The following is a 27,296-nucleotide window of genomic DNA, read 5'->3' as shown; positions in this document are numbered from 1 at the left end:
AGCTGTTCGTGTGTTCAATTATGTAAAAAAAAAAAAGAGAAAAGAAAAAACAAGATATATATATATATATATATATATAAATTAAAAATAGCGCCAACGCCATGTCATGAACTCTCACCCCGGAAGCGATTAAATGTCTATGTTTCGGATTGGCTCGAAAATTTAACAACGGGGAAGCTACACGCATTGGGAAGCTACGTCAGTGGCTGTGAAATGAGAGGGAGTTTGTGACTGAAGAAAAGCATTGCAATTTAAGTGAAACGTGACATGTTGCTTGATTTAAAACAACAATTCCAACTATCATCTGAGATATAATTCGGTAGATTGCACCGAATTTGAAAATATTTTCGGGGAAAGACCGTTCTGTTTTGCCCTACTTACTCTGGTGGCAGTTAGCATAACTAGCCAGCCCCATTGTTGTTTATTGTGTTGAGTGGTCAAGAACGCTCGGATGCGTTTCATTATTTTGTTAGCTATGATGCTAACTACCGACCAAATTGGCCATTGATTTGCAACCTGCACATTTTTGAGTACCATAAATAAACAATAATTTCAGTAAGTTCCTACCAAAAAAAATCATGCCGGAGATTAAACTCAAACACGTCGTGTCCTGTAGCAGTGAAGACAACGTGAGTATTGTTAGATAGTTTGGATTCGCTATGATATATTATTAGCAACAGTAACGTTGCATAGCGTTATTATTATTGTAAACATTACTTCACATCTTGTCGGGCTAACTTTAGATGGATAAGTTAAGTAACTTTGTGTCGAGGCCGTAGGGTTTAAAAAATCAGATTTAGACATCGATTGTTACTATGAACCATCTTTGACACACATTAACTCCCAGCCTGTGTAACAACGCGTTCTATATTGGATATTGGTTAACGTTACGTGCGCATTTGTTTATTTTTTTATATCGTCGTTTGCATTCATAGCCTTTGTGTTGATATTTTCCTGCAGACTCACAAAGCAGAAAATCTCCTAAGTTCGGACACCTACAGAAAGTGGAAAGCAGCGAAACCTGGGGAGAAACAAACCTCCGTCATACTACAGGTAGCTGACGTCAGCTTGTTAATGTATCAGATGAATGTTGGTTCAGCCCTTGATTTTATTTGACAGTGTTCACAATTCCTTTGTATAGGCTTCATGAATCATCTATCATACGTGCTATTCGTGGTGTAAGTGGTATTGATTTATCTAGTACTGTGTTAAATGATAAATTGTATCTTCTGCATGATATTCTGCGTGACATGGTATTGCGTGTCGGCTCTGTCAAAAACGCTTCACAGAAATTGTCAGAAAGATAAACCGTGGTGTAAACACTGCTTGTACTGTTGAAATTCTTAGTGACATTCTTGCTCTAGCTGTTCTGGACGTCATGATTTGGTACCCAGTATTAGAACGCTCGCGATTATATTGTGCTCTGTTTTTGTGGACTGGGGGGGGGGGGGGGGGGGGGGGGGGGGGGGGGGGGGGGGTGTAGTATCTGGGATTTGAACGCCGCCATCCTGTTGCAAATACGTGCGCGGCCTAATACTCATTATCAGGGCACTCCTGTATGACGTGATTGCTGTCTTGTGATTGCAGTTTGAGAAGGAGGAGCAGGTGCACAGTATAGATATCGGAAATGAAGGATCTGCTTTCATCGAGGTTCTTGTGGGTCACTCCACCTCCGTCAAAGACCAAGACTATCAGGTGCGTCTCTATCTCTCACTCTCTCTCTCTCTGTCTCTCTCTCTCTTGCAATAGTGTCTGCATTGTTCATCGGTGCTTCAGCTCAGACACTGAATCAAGGTCTTGATTCTCTGTCTCATTGATGATCCATGGCACTTCTTCAAAGAGGAAGTACTAACCCTGGTGTCCTGGCAAAATTCACACAAAAAACTGACTCTATACGTCTGGCTACCTAATTGTCGCCCCGACATCTGATTTGCTACACGGTCCCAAATTGCTTCACTTCAGTAAAGATAAAAGATTTCTTAATTAACCTACCTGGTTAAATAAAGTTGCAGTGAATGAAAATGCATCCGTATAGATGTGTTGTTTGAGGGAAACGTGTTCTTTATGCTCCTGTAAGCACAATTTCCCTGTATTGCGCTGTCCTGTCAAGTTGTTTGGAATTGCACCTAGGGTTTGGTGATCAGGTGATGAAAGCATAACCTTTCTACAGAAAACATCCTGATGGGTTTTCTGTGTTAAAACCTTTGACAAACAGGGCCACCAGAGCTCTGGAGTGGTCGCTTGCTGAATGGAGGGTGTTGCGGTGCATATATATTCCTTGCTGAATGGAGGGTGTTGCGGTGCATATATATTCCTTGCTGAATGGAGGGTGTAGCGGTGCATATATATTCCTTGCTGAATGGAGGGTGTAGCGGTGCATATATATTCCTTGCTGAATGGAGGGTGTAGCGGTGCATATATATTCCTTGCTGAATGGAGGGTGTAGCGGTGCATATATATTCCTTGCTGAATGGAGGGTGTAGCGGTGCATATATATTCCTTGCTGAATGGAGGGTGTAGCGGTGCATATATATTCCTTGCTGAATGGAGGGTGTAGCGGTGCATATATATTCCTTGCTGAATGGAGGGTGTAGCGGTGCATATATATTCCTTGCTGAATGGAGGGTGTCGCGGTGCATATATTCGTGCCGAACCGTTCGTTTGAAAAGGCCTGATCTGAATATGCTCTCTACTGTGGGGGGTGTTGGGTTCGAGCTGCCTCTTGCCTCACATTCAGACAAAATGGAAAGCAAACCTGCATTAGCTTTTAGCAGAGTACAGCTGCAGCAGTATCGACATGCTGTACTTTTTTAGTATTACCTACCTGCATATATTTATTAAAAAAAGACCAGATGCAAGTGAAAAAGGGCAATACATTTTGGCCAGTTAGCCACTTGTGTACATTTTCATAATGAATGAAAAGCTGTTTTATATTTTGCATTACATGTTTTTCTGTCAAGTCAAAACTGAGGTACGTCCCAAACAGAGATTTTTGTGAACAGTTACACCCCTATGTAGCAGTAGTGCAGCTGTGAACACACACCTCATAATCTTTACCAACTGACAAAACTATCCCGTCACATCACTGTACCTATTCCTGTCCTTCTCTACCTTTCTCCCTCCCTCTCTCACTCCCTCATGTTGTCTTCTCACTAAATCTCAATCTGTCTTCCCCTCCCTCACTGTCCTTCTCTCCCTATCTTTCCTTGTCACCTGCCCCCCCTCTCTCCCTCCTTCCCTTCCTCTCTCTCTTTCCCCCATCCCTCTGTCTCAATTTCTCTCTCTGATTTCTCTCCCAATGTCTCTATCCTTCTTTCCGCTTTCTCTCTCTCCCGTTCCCTTTGTCTCCCTCTCTCGCTCTCTGCTCTTTCTCTATCCCTCTATTTCTCTTTCCCTCCCTCCCTCCCTCCCTCCAGGTTCTGCTGGTCACCTCCTCCTTCATGTCTCCCACTGAGAGTCGCGGCGGCACCAACACTAACCGTGTCCGGCTGTTCGGACCCAACCAGCTGGTCAAGGCCACTGCACAGGAGAAGTGGGACCGGGTCAAAATCGTCTGCAGCCAACCCTACAGCAAGGTGTGTGTGTGTGTGTGTGTGTGTGTGTGTGTGTTTTTGTGTCTGTATGTCTGTTTCTCTCTGTCTCTCTGTGTTTGTACGCCTTTGTCCACTGAACAATCTGCTTGCGATTATAAGCTGTTCACATTTCTGTTCAACATTGTTGACTTAACTGGATTGTTCAGTGGTTGCTGATAGAGCAGATGTACCGGTATCCTTCATGAAATGTACTTCCAGGAGGAATTAATTAGCCGTAATGGCATGTGTTCATTTTTATGTCTCTCTTCATTTTCCAGACCATTGCGTATGGAATTGCCTTCGTGAAGTTCCACTCCCCCCCAGACAACAGTGACCCGCCCGCAGCCACGCCGCCGGTGAGTTCGGCGCTCGCGGTCTGACTCCCACACAAATCTCTCCCCGCTCTCCCGTTGTCCTTGGCATGCTCAGGAAAATGACCCAGATCTGAAATTGAAATCTTTACAAGCGAGCGTAACGCATCCATCTTGGCGGCGGATGACTGGCCTGCTTCGTGTCATTTCCTGCTGCGTCACCCCGCCACCGCCGCTGTGCCGCCACCGCAGGCCAGGCGGGGCTCTCTCCGGCTGCTGCGCTGAGCGCTAAGTGCGCTGCTTTCCGTTACCGGGGACGACTGTTCATTCCTTACGGCGTCCGTGAGACACAAATCATCTGCAAGTGTATGAGCTCTCACTTCTCCTCCTTCCTCTCTCTCTCTGACACCCCCCCACTTCTCCTCCTTCCTCCCTCTCTCCCTCACACCCCCCACCTCTCCTTCTTCCTCCCTCTCTCCCTCATGCCCCCCCACCTCTCCTTCTTCCTCCCTCTCTCCCTCACACCCCCCACCTCTCCTTCTTCCTCCCTCTCTCCCTCACACCCCCCCTCACTTCTCCTCCTTCCTCCCTCTCTCCCTCACACCCCCCTCACTTCTTTTCCTGCTTCCCTCTCTCCCTCACACCCCCCCTCACTTCTCCTCCTTCCTCCCTCTCTCCCTCACACCCCCCTCACTTCTCCTCCTTCCTCCCTCTCTCTCTCACACCCATCCACTTCTCCTCCTTCCTCCCTCTTTCCGTCACGCCCCCCCCCACTTCTCCTTCCTCTCTCTCTCACACCCCCCATTTCTCCTCCTGCCTCCCTCTCTCCCTGGCTCCCCCCCCTCACTTCTCCTCCTTCCTCCCTCTCTCCCTCATGCCCCCCCACTTCTGCTCCTTCCTCCCTCTCTCTCTCACGCCCCCCCTCATTTCTCCTCCTGCCTCCCTCTCTCCCTGGCCCCCCCCCCTCCCAGAAGCTGACGAAGCTGGGCCAGTTCCGTGTGAAGGAGGAGCCTCCGAGCTCCGCCCCCCCTCTGCAGCCCGGCAGCCTGTTCTTCAACAGAGAGGGCGCCTCCAAACCGAGCCCCGCGCACAGAGGTACCGCCCGCCCCCCGCCTCCAGGGGGCGCCCTTTCAGCTTATCCACCCTTCTACAGGACACTCCTGCTTTTTCTAATAGCGTTTTTTAAAGGTTATCAGGTCCTCCTCTCTCTCATTATCTCTTTCTTTCTGCAACCCTCCCTCTTTCCCTCTCTTATCCTTCTCTCTCTCTCTCTGTCTGCCTCTGAGTAACTTGGTTCAGTTCTAAAGGCTTTATTGGCGTGTTAAGTAGTAAAGTAAATGTTGCGGGGCAGTGGGGATGTAATGGAAGAGCATGCAGTCTTAATAGCAGGTTATTTTGGTTAACTGGCTGTGTCTCTCTGTGCCAGCCTCTCCTCAGAGTGAGAAGCTCAGCTACGCTGCCGCAGCCCTCCAGTCTGGAGCTGCCCCCAGCTCCGCCCACAGCACGTCAGCCACGCCCCCTACGCAGGTATTGCGTCTCCCTCTTTATCTGTTTCCTTCAACAGCGACACCGCCCACGCCTCATCAGCCACGCCTCCTACGCAGATAGCCACTCCCTCTATCTGTTTCCTTCTCCAGCGACACCGCCCACACCAAATCAGCCACGCCCCCTACGCAGATAGCCACTCCCTCTTTATCTGTTTCCTTCTCCAGTGACGCCGCCCACCACCACATCAGCCACGCCCCCTACGCAGTTAGCCACTCCCTCTTTGTCTGTTTCCTTCTCCAGCGACACCGCCCACACCACAGCAGCCACGCCCCCCTACACAGATAGCCACTCCCTCTTTTTCTGTGTCCCTATCCAACTGCACCGCCGACACCTCCTCAGCCACGCCCTCTCCGCAGGTATACCCATCCCTCTCATTGACCCCCCTTGAATTGGGAGGCATCTTATGACAGCAGTATTTTGATTCTTCTCCTGCTCCAATCAGGGCAGGGCCCACTCCTTCTCCTCCTCTTCCTCCTCCAATCAGAGCAAAGGCCACCCCTCCTCCCTCCTACTCCTCCTCCAATCAGGGCAGGAGCCACTAGCTCACACCCTATGATGATCGTGTTCCCATGGCATCATGGGGTCCAGTTTTTCCGTCAGCACAGAAATTATCTAACTCCTGTGGCGTTTGACTTCACCTGCAGCGTAGAATATTCCACGGCTCTCCTAACTCCTCCCCCTCTCGCCCTCACTTCCTGTAAGGCTGCGGTGAAGAGGAAGTTTGAGTTCAGTAAGGAACGCCTGTCAGCTCCGGCCCCTCCCCCGTCCAAGAAAGCCAGTCCCATGGGCTCTCCGGAACCAGGCGACGGCACCCCCAAAACCAAACCCAGGCCCGCTTCCGCAAGCACCCCCAGCCCCAGCACAGTCAAAGGTGAGTAGGTCTGAGTGCAAACACACAACTAACACACACGCACGCAAGCACGCACGCACGCACACACACGCACGCACACACAAATGCGCACACACATACACGCACACGCACAGAACACACACACTTACAGTACACAGTCCAACAGGGCTAAAAAAAAAAAAACTAATATTGGACAGTGACGAGCATTGAGCACTCATGTGTAATGAGACATTGAGTTTGCGGGGGGAGATGAAACCACTCTAGACAGACGCACTATATTCACACAGAAAAAGGGACCTGCGGCAAGATTAGGCAAAGAAAACGCGGCACCAAAATAACATCTGGGTTTCAGAGCACGCCGGGGTCGGCTGGCCTTTCAGCGAGTAGCCTCTCTGGAGTGCTGTCTTGGCTCTGGTTTGTTTATCTGATGACTCTGTTTTCTTCTTCGTCCTTTTGTGTCTCCTGACTGGAGGGAACAGGTGTATTCAGCGCCCGTTTAGATGATATTGCCTCTCGATTTGTGCGTCTCCTTTAGGCCCGGTGGTTTGTTTTAATACCGCTTCATTTTAATGAACAGTCCAGTGCCTGAGGCACTAGGCTTCAGCTCCGAACCAAAACCCTTCCGTGGATGTTTTTAAAGAGACAGCGCACACTGCTGTCAGTGTGTGTGTGTGTGTGTGTGTGTGCTGATCTCTCAGTGGATGGTTTTAAAGAGACAGTGCACGGCTGTCAGTGTGTGTGTGTGTGTGTGTGCGCGCTGATCTCTGAGTGGGTGGTTTTAAAGAGACAGTACACACTGCTGTCAGTGTGTGTGTGTGTGTGTGTGTGTGTGTGCGTGCGTGCTGATCTCTCAGTGGATGGTTTTAAAGAGACAGCGCACACTGCTGTCAGTGTGTATGTGTGTGTGTGTGTGTGTGTGTGTGCGCTGATCTCTGAGTGGGTGGTTTTAAAGAGACAGCGCACACTGCTGTCAGTGTGTATGTGTGTGTGTGTGTGTGTGTGTGCGCTGATCTCTGAGTGGGTGGTTTTAAAGAGACAGCGCACACTGCTGTCAGTGTGTATGTGTGTGTGTGTGTGTGTGTGTGCGCTGATCTCTGAGTGGGTGGTTTTAAAGAGACAGCGCACACTGCTGTCAGTATGTGTGTGTGTGTGCTGATCTCTCAGTGGATGGTTTTAAAGAGACAGCGCACACTGCTGTCAGTATGTGTGTGTGTGTGTGTGTGTGTGTGTGCTGATCTCTCAGTGGATGGTTTTAAAGAGACAGCGCACACTGCTGTCAGTGTGTGTGTGTGTGTGTGTGTGTGTGCTGATCTCTCAGTGGATGTTTTTAAAGAGACAGCGCACACTGCTGTCAGTGTGTGTGTGTGTGTGTGTGTGTGTGTGTGTGTGCGCTGATCTCTGAGTGGGTGGTTTTAAAGAGACAGCGCACACTGCTGTCAGTGTGTATGTGTGTGTGTGTGTGTGTGTGCGCTGATCTCTGAGTGGGTGGTTTTAAAGAGACAGCGCACACTGCTGTCAGTATGTGTGTGTGTGTGCTGATCTCTCAGTGGATGGTTTTAAAGAGACAGCGCACACTGCTGTCAGTATGTGTGTGTGTGTGTGTGTGTGTGTGCTGATCTCTCAGTGGATGGTTTTAAAGAGACAGCGCACACTGCTGTCAGTGTGTGTGTGTGTGTGTGTGTGTGTGCTGATCTCTCAGTGGATGTTTTTAAAGAGACAGCGCACACTGCTGTCAGTGTGTGTGTGTGTGTGTGTGTGTGTGTGTGCGCTGATCTCTGAGTGGGTGGTTTTAAAGAGACAGCGCACACTGCTGTCAGTGTGTGTGTGTGTGTGCGTGCGTGCGTGCTGATCTCTCAGTGGATGTTTTTAAAGAGACAGCGCACACTGCTGTCAGTGTGTGTGTGTGTGTGTGTGTGCGCTGATCTCTGAGTGGGTGGTTTTAAAGAGACAGCGCACACTGCTGTCAGTGTGTGTGTGTGTGCGTGCGTGCGTGCGTGCGTGCGTGCGTGCTGATCTCTCAGTGGATGGTTTTAAAGAGACAGCGCACTGCTGAGATCCCTTATGATCAGTACGTACCAGACTGAATCGCAGCACACATTTTCATCCCTCGCACCTTCACTAGCTAACGTTGCTGTCGCTCTGTGACAGTGACAGCAGGTGCCGTTAGCAAGCTAGCTGACGTTAAACTCGGTCAAAATGCCAAAAGCTAAACACGATAAATTATTCGTATAATGTATAATTTAAACAATGAAATAAAGTAATTCAATTGTGATTTTGTGCGCTTATTTTTAAAGAAGGTTTTGGTGCTGTTTTAGTGGTACTGTTGTAGCACTGGTAGCGGCTTAATCTAAACGATACCCATCCCTGCTCCCTACTTCCCTCCTCCTTTTTCTCCTCCTCTTTCTTCCTCTTCCTTCCCATCCCTGCCCTCTTCCTCTTCCTCAGCTCCTGCTGCAGCCGCGGCTCAGAAGACTCCGGAGAGGAAGAGGGAGAGCCTGCCCAAATCGGAGCCCAAACCCAAAGCCAAACCCAAAGCCAAAGCCAAATCACCAGAGCCGGTGCCGTTCAACCGCATCCTGGAGGGGGTGGTGGTGGTGCTCAGCGGCTTCCAGAACCCCTTCCGGGGGGAGCTGCGGGACAAGGCCCTGGCCCTGGGGGCCCGGTACCGACCCGACTGGACCCCAGACTCCACCCACCTCATGTGAGTAAAGGGGGCGGGGCCTAGGGTGTGTCTGTAGCCTAGTCACTCATTTTGTTTTACTGTGCACAGAACTGGACGAAGTAGATTTGAAGAAGTTATTTTTTTTTCCCCCTTCACTAACATTCGAGGGATTCTTTTTTTCATACCGAAGAACTGTCGCGGTGAGATGCGCGGAGTGTTCTGTGTAAGCCGTCCAGGCAGGTGCAGCTGAGATACGCCAGGGGCAGTCCGTTTGTTTAAAGGCTGCATCAGATACATTTTGGCTGATTCTTTCTTTCATTCATTTCTGACTGATGAATGGATCAGTCGATTGAGTAACTGGTCCGTACATTAATCGATTGTTTGGGTAATTGATTGTTTGGTAAAACCGTCATCTGTTCAGTTAACTGATTGTTGTCTCTTCTCCCCCCCCCCCCCCCCCAGCTGTGCGTTTGCCAACACGCCCAAGTACAGCCAGGTGAAGGCGGCGGGGGGAACCATCGTGAGGAAGGAGTGGGTTCTGGACTGCCACAAGAGGAAGCAGAAGATCTCACACAAACGGTGAGGAGGTGCGGGTGGGCGGGCTGGGGACTCTGTGGCGGTAGAGCTGGTTAGCGGTAGAGCTCTGTAGCAGTAGAGCTGGTTAGCGGTAGAGCTCTGTAGCGGTAGAGCTGGTTAGCGGTAGAGCTCTGTAGCGGTAGAGCTGGTTAGCGGTAGAGCTCTGTAGCGGTAGAGCTGGTTAGCGGTAGAGCTCTGTAGCGGTAGAGCTGGTTAGCGGTAGAGCTCTGTAGCGGTAGAGCTGGTTAGCGGTAGAGCTCTGTAGCGGTAGAGCTGGTTAGCGGTAGAGCTCTGTAGCGGTAGAGCTGGTTAGCGGTAGAGCTCTGTAGCGGGTAGAGCTGGTTAGCGGTAGAGCTCTGTGGTGGTAGAGCTGGTTAGCGGTAGAGCTCTGTAGCGGTAGAGCTGGTTAGCGGTAGAGCTCTGTAGCGGTAGAGCTGGTTAGCGGTAGAGCTCTGTAGCGGTAGAGCTGGTTAGCGGTAGAGCTCTGTAGCGGTAGAGCTGGTTAGCGGTAGAGCTCTGTAGCGGTAGAGCTGGTTAGCGGTAGAGCTCTGTGGCGGTAGAGCTGGTTAGCGGTAGAGCTCTGTAGCGGTAGAGCTGGTTAGCGGTAGAGCTCTGTGGTGGTAGAGCTGGTTAGCGGTAGAGCTCTGTGGCGGTAGAGCTGGTTAGCGGTAGAGCTCTGTAGCGGTAGAGCTGGTTAGCGGTAGAGCTCTGTAGCGGTAGAGCTGGTTAGCGGTAGAGCTCTGTAGTGATAGAGCTGGTTAGCGGTAGAGCTCTGTAGCGGTAGAGCTGGTTAGCGGTAGAGCTCTGTAGAGGTAGAGCTCTGTAGCGGTAGAGCTGGTTAGCAGTAGAGCTCTGTAGCGGTAGAGCTGGTTAGCGGTAGAGCTCTGTAGCGGTAGAGCTGGTTAGCGGTAGAGCTCTGTAGCGGTAGAGCTGGTTAGCGGGTGCTTTGTGTGCCAGGCTTCTCTGTAAACCCAGGAACTCTCTGGGACGTGACCGATGTTTCCTGACCCAGCGCCACCACGGTTTCCACCCCCCCATGAGACTGTGAGCAGTGTCTCTGCTGGCTGTGCTGTGATTTACTGGCTGTGTGCCTGGGCCTCTGCTCTGCTTTAATATGCGTTGTGAAATGGGTCAGTCTTTTCAGCTCATGGTCCCTCAGGTGCATTTTCTAATAGAGAATAGAGGCCACAGATGATATACCCTGAGAAACATTATTTATCTCTCTCTCTTACTCCCTCTCTCTCTCTCTCTCTTTCTCTCTCTCTCACCCCACTCTCTCTCTCCCTACCTCTCTCTCTCTCTCTCTCTCTCTCTCTCTCTCTCTCTCTCTTTCTCTCTCTCTCTGTCTCTTTCTCTCTCTCTCTTTCTCTCTCTCTCCCCTTCTGTCTCTCTCCCCCTCCCTCTCTCTATCCCTCTCCCTCTCCCTCTCTCTCTCTCTCTATCCCTCTCCCTCCCTCCCTCCCTCACTTCCGTTGCTCCTGCTCTCGTTCCTTCTCTCCTTCAGTTCTATTCAGTGGTGCTTTATTGGCTGTACTATGAAACTGCAAAAACACGTTGCCAATGCTATATAATACCAAGCTACCTAAGTCTTACACATGGAGACATAGCAAAAATGAAAATAATAACAACAACAACAATAATAGTAATAATAATAATAATCATAACAATAATAATCATAATAATCACATTATAATTTAATGGGACCATTTCAGGGTGTTTAACTGGAGTTTAAACCCCTAAACCTTATTTCACAGATTTGGATCGCTTTTCCGGTTGTTATATAGTTTTGTGGTCTAGAGATTTGAACCTGAGGTTTAAGCCCCAGTTAAGCATGTTGCAGTTAACGCAATTAGTCCCATCACAGTTTATTATAATTGTTATAAACATTATTAATACTATTATAAATTTTTACTGTCAGATATCACCATGTCTCTCTCCCCTCTCTTCTATCTCTATCCTCCCTCTTCTCCTCTTCTCCCCCTCTCTCCCTTCCCCTCTCCTCTCTCTCCCTCCACCCCTCTCTCTTTCTCTCCCTCCGCCTCCCTTTCTCTCCTGTTATGTGTCCGTTTGAAGTGTTGTGCTCGGTGATGTATTCCTTATTTAAAGGCTGTATCTGCTATGAGTAATTAAAGCAGATGCTTCCTTTGATGATGACAAGAGCGCATTCATTTGCACACACGCACGCCACACTGATATATTCTGAAGCTTGTGCACGCGGAGACACACAAACGCTTTGACACGCAGATATGTTCAGAAGCTGACATGCGTGCACACACACACAAACACACACACACTCTTTCACACACACACACACACGCTATTCTGATATATTCAGAAGCTTACACACACACACACACACACACATGCAGACACACGCACACTGTCTCACACACACATGCAGACACACGCACACACTCTCTCACACACACATGCAGACACACGCACACACTCTCTCACACACACACACACACACAGGCTCTTGTGCTGCTGCAGATTAGCTGCAGCCACACGCACTCACGCAGGTAGGAAGGCTGGTGTAAGTGGCCCAGTGTCTGCTGTTCAGTTTGCATGACTGTGACCAGCCAGGAAAGCATAGCTAAAAATATCGCTCCACAGGCTTTGCTTCTACAGATTTGCGGTTCAAATTTCTGCCCTTTTCCCGTCTCTGATGCTGTGTGGAAAACGCTGTCAAAAGTCCATCCACGTTTATTTTAAGTTCTTCTGCCTGCCGCTTCTTAAAAGTGGTGCGATCACGCACCTTCCATTTTAAATGAGTCTGCAGTGAACCCCGGACTGCTGCCATTGGCGAAGCTTGCGACTAATTTTCCGGAATGTTCCCTCTCGTTCTTCACACCTGTCTCTCTGACGTTTGCTGGGACAACAGGGTTGGTGCCTTTTTTTTTCAAAAAGTGCCGCGGGACCATTAATGCCCGTCACGCTTGGAGACTTTCTACAGCACAGCACCCCCCCCGTCTCCATCCCGTAATTGTGTTTAATTAAAACTTCCCATTTCTGAGTTTTCGTATATTTTAATTTCATTGGACTGATGAACAGTGGCAGTCTGGTGCAGTGCATAGCACTGTCACCTCACAGTGAGAAGGTACCACAGTGCATGTTCTCCCTCTGTCCGTGACCCCCCAGCCTGAATTACCATCTACTGCGATCAGCCTAAATTACCATCTACTGCGATCAGCCTAAATGACCATCTACTGCGCTCAGCCTAAATTACCATCTACTGCGCTCAGCCTGAATTACCATCTACTGCAATCAGCCTAAATTACCATCTACTACGCTCAGCCTAAATTACCATCTACTGCAATCAGCCTAAATTACCATCTACTGCGCTCAGCCTAAATTACCATCTACTGCAATCAGCCTAAATTACCATCTACTATGCTCAGCCTAAATTACCATCTACTGCAATCAGCCTAAATTACAATCTACTGCAATCAGCCTAAATTACAATCTACTGCCCTCAGCCTAAATTACCATCTACTGCACTCAGCCTAAATTACCATCTACTGCGCTCAGCCTAAATTACCATCTACTGCCCTCGGCCTAAATTACCCTCTACTGCAATCAGCCTAAATTACCATCTACTGCACTCAGCCTAAATTATCATCTACTGCCCTCAGCCTAAATTACCATCTACTGCCCTCAGCCTAAATTACCATCTACTGCACTCAGCCTAAATTATCATCTACTGCACTCAGCCTAAATTACCATCTACTGCACTCAGCCTAAATTACCATCTACTGCACTCAGCCTAAATTATCATCTACTGCACTCAGCCTAAATTATCATCTACTGCCCTCAGCCTAAATTACCATCTACTGCACTCAGCCTAAATTACCATCTACTGTAATCAGCCTAAATTACCATCTACTGCAATCAGCCTAAATTACCATCTACTGCACTCAGCCTAAATTACCATCTACTGCCCTCAGCCTAAATTACAATATACTGCCCTCAGCCTAAATTACCATCTACTGCCCTCAGCCTAAATTACCATCTACTGCGCTCAGCCTAAATTACCATCTACTGTGCTCAGCCTAAATTACCATCTACTGCAATCAGCCTAAATTACCATCTACTGCGCTCAGCCTAAATTACCATCTACTGCACTCAGCCTAAATTATCATCTACTGCGCTCAGCCTAAATTACCATCTACTGCCCTCAGCCTAAATTACCATCTACTGCACTCAGCCTAAATTACCATCTACTGCAATCAGCCTAAATGACCATCTACTGCAATCAGCCTAAATTACCATCTACTGCAATCAGCCTAAATTACCATCTACTGCACTCAGCCTAAATTACCATCTACTGCCCTCAGCCTAAATTACCATCTACTGCCCTCAGCCTAAATTACCATCTACTGCCCCCAGCCTAAATTACCATCTACTGCAATCAGCCTAAATTACCATCTACTGCGCCCAGCCTAAATTACCATCTACTGCGCTCAGCCTAAATTACCATCTACTGCGCTCAGCCTTAATTACCCTCTACTGCACTCAGCCTAAATTACCATCTACTGCCCTCAGCCTAAATTACCATCTACTGCACTCAGCCTAAATTACCCTCTACTTGCGCTCAGCCTAAATGACCATCTGCTGCAATCAGCCTAAATTACCATCTACTGCTGTCAGCCTAAATTACCCTCTACTGCGCTCAGCCTAAATTACCATCTACTGCAATCAGCCTAAATTACCATCTACTGCCCCCAGCCTAAATGACCATCTACTGCGCTCAGCCTAAATTATCATCTACTACAATCAGCCTAAATTACCATTTACTGCCCTCCGCCTAAATTACAATCTACTGCAATCAGCCTAAATTACAATCTACTGCCCTCAGCCTAAATTACCATCTACTGCGCTCGGCCTAAATTACCATCTACTGCAATCAGCCTAAATTACCATCTACTGCCCTCAGCCTAAATTACAATCTACTGCAATCAGCCTAAATTACAATCTACTGCTCTCAGCCTAAATTACCATCTACTGCGCTCGGCCTAAATTACCATCTACTGCAATCAGCCTAAATTACCATCTACTGCACTCAGCCTAAATTACCATCTACTGCGCTCAGCCTAAATTACCATCTACTGCAATCAGCCCAAATTACCATCTACTGCGCTCAGCCTAAATTACCATCTACTGCCCTCAGCCTAAATTACCATCTACTGCCCTCGGCCTAAATTGCCATCTACTGCGCTCAGCCTAAATTACCATCTACTGCGCTCAGCCTAAATTACCATCTACTGCGCTCAGCCTAAATTACCATCTACTGCAATCAGCCTAAATTACCATCTACTGCGGAACAGATTAGCTTAGAGGAGTCTGATTTTGTATAGAAAGGTACAGTATCACAACATTTCTTTACATTTTAAGTGTTCTGGAAAGGAGAGAGGGGGGGGGAAATAAAGGTGTTTTCTATTTTGGTTTCTCTCTCTCTCTTTTTTTTGTGTACATTGTGACTATAAAAAACTGCTCAATTACAGTATGAGGGGCTAATCAGTCATTTATGTGTTGGTATCGGCACAGCATGTCTTTTTTTCACAAGCTCACTCCCCTGATTTATATCCACACGGCAGGTCTTTTTAACAAGCCTGCTCACTACCATAATTTATATCGGCACGGCAAGTCTATTTAACAAACTTGCTGTCCTCATTTATATGAGCGGGACAAGTCCTTTCAACCAACGCTCTTCCCTCATTTATATGAGCACGGCAAGTTACTCCCCTCATTTATATCAGCACGGCAACATGGGCGACATAGCTCAGGAGGTAAGAGCGGTTGTCCGGCAGTCGGAGGGTTGCCGGTTCGATCCCCCGCCCTGGGCGTGTCGAAGTGTCCCTGAGCAAGACACCTAACAGCTAATTGCTCCCAACGAGCTGATTGGTACCTTGTATGGCAGCCTTTCACCGTGTGTGTGTGTGTGTGTGTGTGTGTGTGTGTGTGTATGTATGGGTGAATGAGAGGCATCGATTGTAAAGCGCTTTTATCAGTATGCCAAGTCACTCTCCTCATTTATATGAGCGTGGCAAGTCTTTTTAACAAACTCACTTGCTGCCCTCACTTATACCGACATGGCGAGGCTGTCTTTTTTTACTTTGAAAAATCAATGTTTCTCACTACAGAAAAACTAAACAAAAACAAATAAACACCAAGTAAAAATAGCATGATGCAATCATGTATGATATATTGTTTATGTTGTTGAGTGGATGTATGGTATATTGTTTAATGTTGTTTGATGGCTGTATGGTATATTGTTTAAGTTTGTTTGATGGATGTATGGTATATTGTTTAATGTTATTTGATGGCTGTATGGTATATTGTTTAAGATTGTTTGATGGATGTATGGTATATTGATGAATGTTGTTTGGTTGCTGTATGGTATATTGTTTAATGTTGTTTGGTGGCTATATGGTATATTGATGAATGTTGTTTGATAGCTGTGTTTTGTATTGTTTAACGTTGTTTGATGGCTGTATGGTATATTGTTTTAGTTTGCTTGTTGGCTACATGGTATATTGTTTAAGGTTGTTGAATGGATGTATGGTATATTGGCTAAGGTTGTTTGATAGCTGTGTGGTATATTGTGTAATGTTATTGAATGGATGTGTGGTATATTGTGTAATGTTGTTGAGTGATTGTATGGTATATTGTTTAATGTTGTCGAATGGATGTATGGTATATTGGTTAAGTTTGTTTGACTGTGTGCTATATTGTTTAAGGTTGTTGAATGGATGTATGGTATATGGTTTAAGGTTGTTCGATGGATGTATGGTATATTGTTTAATTTTGTTGAATGGATGTGCAGTATATTGTTTAATTTTGTTGAATGGATGTATGTTATATTGCTTAATGTTGAATGGATGTATGGTATATTGTTTAATTTTGTTGAATGGACATGCAGTATATTGTTTAATGTTGTTGAATGGACATGCAGTAGGCTATATTGTTTAATGTTGTTGAATGGATGTGCAGTATATTGTTTAATTTTGTTGAATAGATGTATGTTATATTGCTTAATGTTGTTGAATGGATGTATGGTATATTGTTTAATTTTGTTGAATGGACATGCAGTATATTGTTTAATGTTGTTGAATGGACATGCAGTATATTGTTTAATGTTGTTGAATGGATGTGCAGTATATTGTTTAATTTTGTTGAATGGATGTGCAGTATATTGTTTAATTTTGTTGAATAGATGTATGTTATATTGCTTAATGTTGTTGAATGGATGTATGGTATATTGTTTAATTTTGTTGAATGGACATGCAGTAGCCTATATTGTTTAATGTCGCTGAGTGGATGTGCAGTATATTGTTTAATGTTGCTGAATGGATGTGCAGTATATTGTTTAATTTTGTTGAATGGATGTGCAGTATATTGTTTAATGTCGCTGAGTGGATGTGCAGTATATTGTTTAATGTTGTTGAATGGATGTGCAGTATATTGTTTAATGTCGCTGAGTGGATGTGCAGTATATTGTTTAATGTTGTTGAATGGATGTGCAGTATATTGTTTAATGTTGTTGAATGGATGTGCAGTATATTGTTTAATGTTGTTGAATGGATGTGCAGTATATCTGATACGGCTCCTTGCCTGTCCCTGTCCTTCGGCTTTTCTGACCCCTTACTGTTCACTCGCAGATACCTGATGGACGGGGCGGAGTCCAGCTCAGAGGGGAGCGAGGCAGAGGAGGAGGAACAGAGCGAAGAGGAAAGGGAGAAAGGGGTAAATGTTATGAGCATTGCACAACACTAATCAATGAGATATGGTATTGGGGGGAGGGGGAATTTGAGCTCTGGATGCCGTAGCAACATAGCAACATCACAAACGACGGCCATTTTAGAAGAGCAGGAAATACAAGGCAGTACTTGGACAAAGGGCAAAGAGAGGACGTATTGTCCAGGGGTGCAATGAGGTCATAATTGACCATAGATATTATGTACGCATGAATCCTCTTAGCCATTTCAGTGCAATCTGGTGCATACAGGAAGTGGTATGTTCTGTAGGGGAAGACATTTTTTATTTATTTGTTTATTATTTTTTTGGCTGTTCTTAACTGTCAGGTCTTTGGCTTGATTTTCTTTATTTCTGATGTCATATGTAAGGTTTGGTTAAATTACTAAATATTCTCTCTTTTGGACTGGGTCAGCAGCAGGAGGAGGTGTTGACTGTGATGTCTGAGAAAAGAGAGTGAGAGACAGATTGAGAGAAAGAGAGTTTTTTTTTTTTTTTCTTCCCCAGTTCATGTTCCTTGATAGCTGAGGAGAAATTCATCAAATGTGCATTCATGCTCTCTCTCTCCGCCCCCCTCCTCACCTCTCCCTCTCTCTCTCTCTCTCTCTCTCTCTCTCTCTTTACCCCACCCTCCCTCCACCCAGAAAGGGAAAGCTCAAAAGGAGGTTAAGCAAGCCACGCCCAAAAAGCTTCCGGTGAAGAGAGAAGAGGGAGATGAGGAGGACGAGTTTGGGGGCTCCACGGACGTGGAAGAAGCAGGTCGATCATTTGCCGCCCACCTCTTTCTGTCCGAAACCACTTGGCATCGTTCTGTGTCTAGCGCGTAGACCTCCTTACTGTTATAGCGGCCATCTTGCTTTGGGGGTGTCTGCTTACACCCCTTCGGCTCTTGTAAATGTTTATCCAAGTGAAACCACTGTGAGCGAGTGTGTAAAGGAACAGTGAGGAGGAAGACCAGTATTCCTTCGCAGCCGTTTTAGCTGAGTGTGTTTAACTACTTTCATGTGAATGAAAGCACTTGTGGACAGTGCAGGACGGAGGCCTGGGAGAGAGGAGAGAAGAGAAAGGGGGAATGAGAGAAAAAAAGCAATATATCTGAAGTGCAGTTCAAGAGGGAGGGAGATGGAGAGGGGGGGGGGGGTGGTAGGTCTGAATTCCTTAATTAGAAAGTGCCCATGTTGCACCTGAGACATGGATCGAGGGATGAGGAAGAGTGGAAGGGGGGAGAGGGGCGGGACAGATGGAGGATGAAAGGACTGAGGGGAGAGGGGTACGATGGGGGTGAAGTGGACATCTGCGTGCGACAACAGGAGGCGAAGAGTGGGGAGGAGAGAGGGTATTATTCCTATTGTGTCAGGTGTTGTTGGGGGGGGGGTCTAAAGGTCTATAACAGTGCATGTCCAGTGCAGAGGCGAAAGCAGCGCGATGTCATGCCTCACGTTCATTTCCTACGGGACGAGCGGCAATCGGCCCCGCAATGCATTCTGGTAGCGGCGCGCCGAAGCGACGGGTAGCAGCGCGACGAAAAAGCTGAGCAGAGCTGAACTTTATGCAAATGAATCCGTCGAGCGCGTTCCATTGAGCCAGTCAGGTGACGGCTGCGCTGCTGTTTCTTCAGCCGGCTAGCCAAAATCTTGTTTGGTTAAAAAAAAAAAAAAAAAAGTTCCGCGCATTTTGAGGGTGGAGGAAAAACTCATAATTTCTGTAGCTGCATTCCCGGTGTCATACGAGGTAGAGAGCAGCTATTACCAGCTTCTTGTTGCGGTCCATGTCGGGTTTGAGATGCATTGTGATGTTATCTGGATTTAAAATCGGCGGCGGATTATCCGGTTCGACATACGATAGCTAGCTAGCTTGTTAACTTGGCACTAACTCCGCTAGCCCTCGCCCAAAAACTTAAACAAATGAAGTCAGTTGTACTTGGAGAGTAATGTTACTTTTATTCTGGTTATTCCACTCCCTTGCAAGCTTATTAGACAAAGCATATTGTGATGCTCCTGTATTTATACGCGTCGCATGAACGGGAACACGTTTTCAGCAGGACTTCGTAACACCCACCAGCGCCTGCCGCATTTTTTTGTTTTTGACACGCCCCCCGAGCAGCCAGGCGACGTGAAGCGACGCGCCGGCACGCGTCGTTTGACGCTGCGGTGGACGTTCGCCGTAAGGGACTCTACGCACCCCCTTCCGTGGAGATGAACAGAATTCGGTAGGATGAAGCGACGGGGACCAGCGAAAGGGTCTTTGGCGTAAGCCCCCCCCAAGCGCTACAGAAATGGAAGAAGAGCGTAAATTTCGCTACGCGAGCAGGTCGGGTTGTCAGGGTGAGGGAGAAGAGAGGGGGGGTAGAGGAGAGGGGGGGTAGAGGGGAGGGGGGAAGGGGGAAGGGGGGGTAGAGGGGAGGGGGGAAGGGGGAAGGGGGAAGGGGGGGAGAGAGAAGGGGGGAGGGGGAGGGGGGAAGGGAGAAGGGCAGGGAGATGGGGGGGCAGAGGTAGAGGGGGGGAAGGGAGAAGGGGGGGCAGAGGTAGAGGGGAGGGGGGCAGGGAGATGGGGGGGGCAGAGGTAGGGGGGAGGGGGGCAGGGAGATGGGGGAGCAGAGGTAGAGGGAGGAAGGGATAAGGGGGGGCAGAGGTAGAGGGGAGGGGGGCAGGGAGAAGAGGAGGCGGATGTCGGAGTGGTTAAAGCACAGGAAGAAGGGATGAAGTGGAGAGGGCTCAGCGGAAGAGAGCGGGAGAGTGAAGACGGGAGGAAATGAGTGCGGAGGGACTTGGGCATGTTTCTCATTTCTATGCTAATGCGAGGGGCAGCCGGGCCAGGCTGGCGCGCGCTTACGCCGCTCGGGCCCGCGTGACCTGCCACACCGCGCCCGCCTGCCACATCGCGCCCGTGTGACCTGCCACCCGCGCCCGCCTGCCACCCGCGCCCGCCTGCCACCCGCGCCAGGTCCTCCAGCCGTACCGCCGCTTAGCATGCGGAGTCGCAGCCACGGACCTCACAAACTGCATCCGTGATGCGCTTATACGCAGCGGCTGTGCTTTACAGGGTCAATCTCAGTGTGTGTGTGTGTGTGTGTGTGTGTGTGTGTGTGTGTGTCTTGTGTGTCTTGTGTGTGTGTGTGTGTGTGTGTGTGTGTGTGTGTGTGTGTGTGTGTGTGTGAGATTACCTAGAAGAGCGGACTCTGGACTCCCAAACGGCACTCTGTCAGCGCCATTTTGTCTGAAGATCTGAAAACATTCAGAGTGACAAATGTGCAGTAATGGAGGGAATCAGGAAGGGGGAAAATACTTTTTCACAGCACTGTATGATTGGTGTTTGTGCACTTATATTATGCTTGTTATAAAAACTGTTTAAATAAATGCAAAGACGGGAAGACGCTATTAAACGTGCATTTGACAGTAGGGTTGTGTGAAACAAACTGCTCAGTAGGAACTGTACGTAGTGTTTAGTGTTGGTCTGGTGCAAATTTGAGCCCACAGTATCGATTTGGTGCGTGAAATACGTAGGCTAAACAACATTCTTGTTGGTTTATAACATACCTGGCGGTTACACGGTAAGATATGGCAATAATACGTGTCTTAGTTGTATAACAGAGACAGTATCCATGAAATATGGCTATTTAAATACGTCCACATCATACAGATAGATATATTTCAATTTAATTTGTATGACATATTATCAAATGAGGGCTGCTGCTGCTCAGTTCAAAAACTTTATTTGTTTAGCAAATCACGCGTCTCGCTTTCACAAGAGGAAAGCGTGCACGCCGATTGCCTAACGCGTTCATTTATTAAACTGAAATTCCTTTAGCGTCATAGTCAAGTGAGAACATAACATAGCAACACTTCAGGGCAGTTTATTCAGTTTACTGGAGACCATGCACATCATAATCATCATCATCATAACAATCAGCAGTGCAATCAGACCCTGGCGCTCACTGCCTACGCACTGCGGGGGTGGGGGGGGGTGTCAAATAAACGACTTCCCGTTCATGTCACTATAAATATATGGCCTGTTATTTTAACGGTATAGTTTATTAGGCCCCCATTATTACCCACATCAGACATCTAAGGATTGTGTAACTCAGACATCATATGATCTTCTAGCTATTCTTCTTGTGTTTACAAAAAACAAAAAAAACAAATGAGGCTCCTCAGAAATGCACCTTAAAGGGCCAACTCGTTCACAAACGATCCACCGTGTGTAAAACTAAAGCAACTTCCACGTTGCCAGACGTGCACTGAATCCCCTCTGAATGAGGATTTAGTTTTTTTGGTGGCGTGGTTTTAGGAGTGCCTGGTACTTAGTGTTGTTTGTTCTGATTTCCGTTTTGGACAGTTGCAGGTTTGCGTGTGTAGTCCCACAGGTAACGAGTAGATGATAATCGCGTCTCCGTTGTTAAAACTTTCCCCTCTTGTCTCCGATGTGCACAGGGAACGACGACTCTGGGATGGACACCGAGGACGAGCTGAAGAGGTGAGAGAGGGGTTTTTTTGGGGGTGTCTCGTTTTTACGGCGCCTTTGAGCACTGCCGTGTGCTGCTGTCCCCCCCCCCCTTCAGAGGGACCCACAGGAGGATGGGGGACACGCTCTGTTCGGACGCAGAAAACATTGAAGTCGTGTAACTGAATAACGTCAACTCACAATCAGGCAGTGTTGACTGACCGACCACTGACCGTTACAAACCTGCTAATGTCGGTAGTACTGACTCTCAGGGTGATTCAGGCAGTGTTGACTGACCGACCACTGACCGTTACAAACCTGCTAATGTCGGTAGTACTGACTCTCAGGGTGATTCAGGCAGTGTTAACTGACCGACCATTGACCGTTACAAACCTGCTAATGTCGGTAGTACTGACTCTCAGGGTGATTCAGGCAGTGTTGACTGACCGACCACTGACCGTTACAAACCTGCTAATGTCGGTAGTACTGACTCTCAGGGTGATTCAGGCAGTGTTGACTGACCGACCACTGACCGTTACAAACCTGCTAATGTCGGTAGTACTGACTCTCAGGGTGATTCAGGCAGTGTTAACTGACCGACCACTGACCGTTACAAACCTGCTAATGTCGGTAGTACTGACTCTCAGGGTGATTCAGGCAGTGTTAACTGACCAATCAGTGACCGTTAGAAACCTGCTAATCACAGTAGTCTCCCATACACCTGGCCCACACCACTGGCCTCCCCGGCTTCATATCTGGTCGTAGAAGCCCAGGGGCTGCTGTCTCGTTGCACTTCAGCGCCCCCTCTGGCCATCAGGCCACACTGCGGTCTGACTGAGCACGCTGCGCGTGAAGGGGCTCCTGCAGGGGGCGGGGTTAACGGGGGTTAACCGGCGGACTGCGAAAGGAGGAGGCGGCGGAATCGCGGATCAGCCGCGCGCACTCGTCTGCCGCCGGGGCTGATGGGAGAAAAGCGGCGGGGGCCGCACGGCGGTGGCTGCACTGGGCCGAGCGTTTGTGGGTCTCTCCCTCCACCAGGGCGGAGAGCGAGAGCCGGCGGAGGAGAGGGCCGGAGGGCGCGGGCGGGGGGGCCGGGGGGGCCAGCGAGGACCCCTACGCCGGGTCGACGGACGAGAACACCGACGCAGAGGCCGAAGAGGACAAACCCATCCCCGACCTTCCAGGTGTGTTTCTCTCTCTTTGTCTCTCTCTCTCTCTCTCTCTCTGTCTCTCACTCACTCACTCACTCATTCTCTTTCTCTCTCTGTCTCTCACTCACTCACTCATTCTCTTTCTCTCTCTGTCTCATTCACTCACTCATTCTCTTTCTCTCTTTCTATCTCACTCACTCATTCTCTTTCTCTGTCTCTCACTCACTCATTCTTTCTCTTTCTATCTCACTCACTCACACACTCATTCTCTTTCTCTCTATCTCTCACACATACAGGTCTGTTATAAATAATTATGCAGTTACTTGCGAAAGACCATGATAAATGAGCTTTTATAGTGTTAATAAATGTTATCAACGTTCATGAATGAGTTTTCTTAGTGGGATGATATAGAGGAATTTTTTTCACCGTGGTTTTTCTCATCCTTATATTTCTCCTCAGCCACAGATAAATTTTCTCTCGTTACGGTTTCTTAATGGAAATATTTTCCGGGTTTAGTCAGCTTTGTGGAGCACATCGGCAGATTAATTTTTACATTCAGTAAAACTCGAGCAGCTGATTGGTGTATCCAGTCAAAACGGGTTCCTCTGGCCTATTTCGTCCCACCAATAATAAAATCGTTCATCAAGTGCATTTATTAACAATAATTTATAGTTTACATTTGCTTTTTTGCTATATGCGTAACTATTTATAACACAAGCTGTTGTGTTTTGATATCGTTGTATACACGTTTACATAAATTGTATTACGTGGAGATAATGGTCAATGCGTAAACTACCTTAAATTTCAGTTTCAGCCAGTCAAATATGTCAAACCGCACAAGGTGAAGTTAGTAGTACAAGCCTATGTGAAAGTCAAAGCATGAAAACTCACCACTAACTTAGATAACATTACATTATTTCACTAGCCCAGAAAATCTTTGGTTAGTAACATTAGTGAGCACCCTAGCAGGCTCGGTTTTATTAGTTATACCCTCTGGGAAGTTCTTGTTGCAGACAGGTGTGTGAATAAAACTGTAAAAAGGCCATACGAGAGCATCATAATTCCATTCAAATCATCAGGAGCAGCTAGAATAATGACTGCGGTCTTGAGTAAATTGTAATTACAAAATACTGGTATTGACCAGTGTGGAGATCTCTGTGGGTTTGCGACACTATGAGGCCAGTTAAACCGAACACGATAAGCCAAACGCAAAACCGGCATTCTTCCCAAAAATAACACACAGCTTTCATACATTTCACGTTGACAAACCAATGTTAATCAACGTTAACCAACTGTTACTACAGTTCTTACGCTCATGAGTTCACATATCTGACATTCTACCGTAAAAGAAAGGTGGCGTCAAGAAAGAAAGGAAGATTTTTAAGTCAGACGAGCGATGGGAGCATTGCGATGCATTTTCGGCAGTCTTGTTGGCTCCGTTGGAGGGAGGAAAATGGAGGGACTGGGGGAGTTTTGATGCTCCCTTCACTCGCTTAATTTGTATTTGGAATATCCCAGCTAGTGGCAGCCATCTTGTATCCGGGTAACTTTGGGGATTTCCCCCCTGCAGTTGAGGGCGAGTGAGCATGAAGAAGCAAGCAACGGGGCCTCTCTCTCTTTCCCTCCCTCCCTCCCTCCCTCCATCTCTCCCAGACTTCCTGACTGGAAAACGTTTCTTCCTGTACGGCAAGTTCCCCCCGAGCGAGAGGAGGCTGTTGCTGCGGTACATCGTCGCGTTCAACGGGTGAGTGGGCGGGCGAGCGAGCGAGCGAGCGAGACGGCGGGCGAGCGAGCAGCCGGAGAGACGCCGCGGCTGCTCTCTCTCTCTCGCTCTCCTCCCCAAATTCATATCCTGTCTCCCGCACCGTGACGTTGTCGCGGCCAAGGGAGCGAGAACGGCATTATGGGAGATTGCGTTTTGAGGAAACACGACAGCAAACGTATTTTAGTGCATTTGTAGCACGGGCACTTGCTATGTTAAAGACAGGGCTCTACGGTGCTCTCATTTTAGGAGCATTTGCTCCTGTGATTTGATGTGTGCTAACTGGACAAGCACGACTACTGATTGGGATACATTAGTGTGTGCTCCTGGAATTTTCTAAACAAAATTTTAAAACAAATAATAGTAGCATAGAGCCCTGAAGGAAGATCCATGTACTACTGCATTTGTACTACAATAAGAAATCTTTAAAAATGGAAAGGTATAAGATGAATGTACACGTGTGTCTTTCAGCTCTGTGGAAGACTATATGAGTGAGAAGGTCCAGTTTGTCATCACCAGCGAAGGGTGGCACGACTCCTTTGAGGATGTGAGTGGGATTCTCTTTTTTCCAGTCCTCTTTCTCCGCCCCCCCCTCTCTCCCCCCCCCCCCCCCCCCCCCCCCCCTTCTCTCTGTCTCTTCCGTAAACCTCTCGCTTCCTGTCTCCTCCGTGCAGCGCGGTATGTTGTCGCTAACCGGGAACACGCTCTCCGCAAAATCCCCCACCGCAAAATTGTGGCGCTTTTGTGAGAGGCAGGTATGAAAAGGTATGAAGAAGAGGGTCAGGGACACTGAAGTCGACACTGTAGGGGCCACCTTTGTGTCCATTGTGCGAACGGAGATGTATTTATTAATTTTTTTCCATTATCACGCGGTTATGAGCCTGACGAGTGAGACTACCCACTCCCCTCAGCGGGGTGTGTTTATTTATATTAACAGACAGGATGGCATCGCCCACACGCTGTTCTCAGGTTCAGTCTGAAGTGAAGGAAAAGGAGACAGACAGACAGACAGACAAAGACAGACAGACAGCTCACCTGTAACCTGTTGAGGTCCCTGTCAGGCCATCTCAGCTGCTGGCTGGTCAGCAGGAAGACGGTGTTTGTGTCTTCCTGCTGACACTTCCTGTTATGATGCTGTTGTCCTTGCACAGAATTCCTTTCTTTCCAGACTTTTTTTTTTCTTTTACAGTCCTCCTTCTGTTTTCACGTTTCTCTTAACATCCGAAGCATCTAACACTTCTTTGACTTAAATAAAAACTGTGTGTTTGGAAGACTCGCTGTCCTTTTTATGTGCCAAGACTGGAAGACAGACCCGCTCTTCCCATATTCCTTTATCATTTTCACTCCTTTAAATAATTGTCTCTTCTTTTACATCGGTCTCTCCCTCCCTCTCTCTCTCTCTTCCCTCTCTTCTCCTCTCCTCTCCTGTCCTCTCCTCCCCTCCCCCAGGCCCTGATGGAGAACGGCGGTCTGAGTTTTGTGAAGCCCAGCTGGATATTCTCCATTAACGAGCGTCAGAAGATGCTGCCGTACCAGCCTTACACCGTGGTCCCCTGAGCGCCCGGGCCTAGGACCCAGGATCAGCGGAGCAAGCCCCCGCCCCGCGCCCACCAACCCCCCAGCCATTTAGGGGGTAGGGGGAGGGGTTGTTCCTAAGCTGGTCCAGAACTCTTGCTTTGGGGTAACATTCAACTTCAAAGGGTTTTGGGGCTTCCAAGTTCCCAGCTAGGCCACTCACTGCTGAGGCAAACGACTTTACCCAGAATGCACCAGTAACCCAACCACCTCCTCCCTCCCCCACCACCCCCCCCCCTAGCAAATGACTTGTGACTGCAGACTGATGCCGTTTGACTAATTGGCAATAATTCCACCCACACACACACACACACACAGTGCAGACTCATTACGTGGCCATCCACACCCTGCTTTTCCTCATTGGCTGTATTCTGCTGTCGCCGTGGAAACGGACAGAGACGGTGGTAGTAGTGGCTGGCGGGTTTTACATGGTGGAGGCCGAAATGTAACCTGCTAAATCAGGCTTTGGGTTCAACCTGTTCTAACGTGTTTAAGCTCGATCAGCACAGCCTGCCTTGAGTTGTCTTGAGTCATCCACTTCGCAAATAATCAGTCTTAACAGTGCCTATGTTCCGTTTCTGTGCGTATTTATGCAGCTCAATTGAAAGCTGCAGCGTTCTCTTTTCCTTTCTTTCCGAATGTAAATGATAGGGCGGTCATCAGTGAAATAAATGTAGCATCTCAATTCTAGCTGTGTATCACACCAGAAAACAACTCTTCAGGCAATTGCTGCTTTTCCAGTGGCATTTGAACTCCGGTCTGTTGAGATCACATTAATGGATCATATGTCTGCAGTTTTGACACAAGCCATTATTCCACAAATAATCTTAGTGAGTATATGATTTTGTGATGCACAGAAAATTAGTGGCACCACAAAAAACGAATAATTTGCGTTGAAAATTGATTATCCAGGTCAATTAAGTCTTTGACAGTATGAAGATCAATGGAAACGGGCTAAGAGCGTTCTGTGTCAGGGTTGCAGTCAATTCACTTCCTGTTCAGAAAGTGAATTTGAATTGAATTCACAAATTGATAAATGGACGTGCCTCTCTATGAGGATTTTTCCCCCGGCTCGCAGGCACTGGCGCCGTGGG

At 47.8% G+C, this 27,296-nt stretch overlaps 1 protein-coding gene across 1 annotated transcript; it reads left to right on the top strand.

The window, feature by feature from the left end:
- Window positions 1-185: 185 nt before the first annotated feature.
- Window positions 186-27,296, top strand: xrcc1 (X-ray repair complementing defective repair in Chinese hamster cells 1). Its single transcript, XM_035416942.1, has 17 exons — window positions 186-629; window positions 961-1,053; window positions 1,588-1,695; window positions 3,417-3,575; window positions 3,851-3,928; window positions 4,855-4,978; window positions 5,310-5,410; window positions 6,134-6,302; window positions 8,727-8,982; window positions 9,406-9,522; window positions 17,181-17,265; window positions 17,919-18,033; window positions 21,705-21,747; window positions 22,753-22,898; window positions 24,519-24,609; window positions 25,099-25,174; window positions 26,077-27,296. The coding sequence occupies exons 1-17, from the start codon at window positions 579-581 to the stop codon at window positions 26,182-26,184; spliced, it is 1,920 nt and encodes a 639-aa protein (XP_035272833.1). The 5' UTR covers window positions 186-578; the 3' UTR covers window positions 26,185-27,296.

The sequence above is a fragment of the Anguilla anguilla genome, chromosome 1, assembly GCF_013347855.1.
Source record: "Anguilla anguilla isolate fAngAng1 chromosome 1, fAngAng1.pri, whole genome shotgun sequence".
Lineage (NCBI taxonomy): Eukaryota > Metazoa > Chordata > Actinopteri > Anguilliformes > Anguillidae > Anguilla > Anguilla anguilla.
Note: the sequence above shows the minus strand (reverse complement) of the source record. Positions and strands in the feature narration are given on the sequence as shown.

Coding starts and splice junctions, on each gene's coding strand:
- xrcc1 (XM_035416942.1), top strand. CDS start 579: ATGCCGGAGATTAAACTCAAACACGTCGTGTCCTGTAGCAGTGAAGAC. Junction 4,979..5,309: donor ACCGAGCCCCGCGCACAGAG/GTACCGCCCGCC, acceptor TCTCTGTGCCAG/CCTCTCCTCAGAGTGAGAAG. Junction 6,303..8,726: donor CAGCCCCAGCACAGTCAAAG/GTGAGTAGGTCT, acceptor CCTCTTCCTCAG/CTCCTGCTGCAGCCGCGGCT.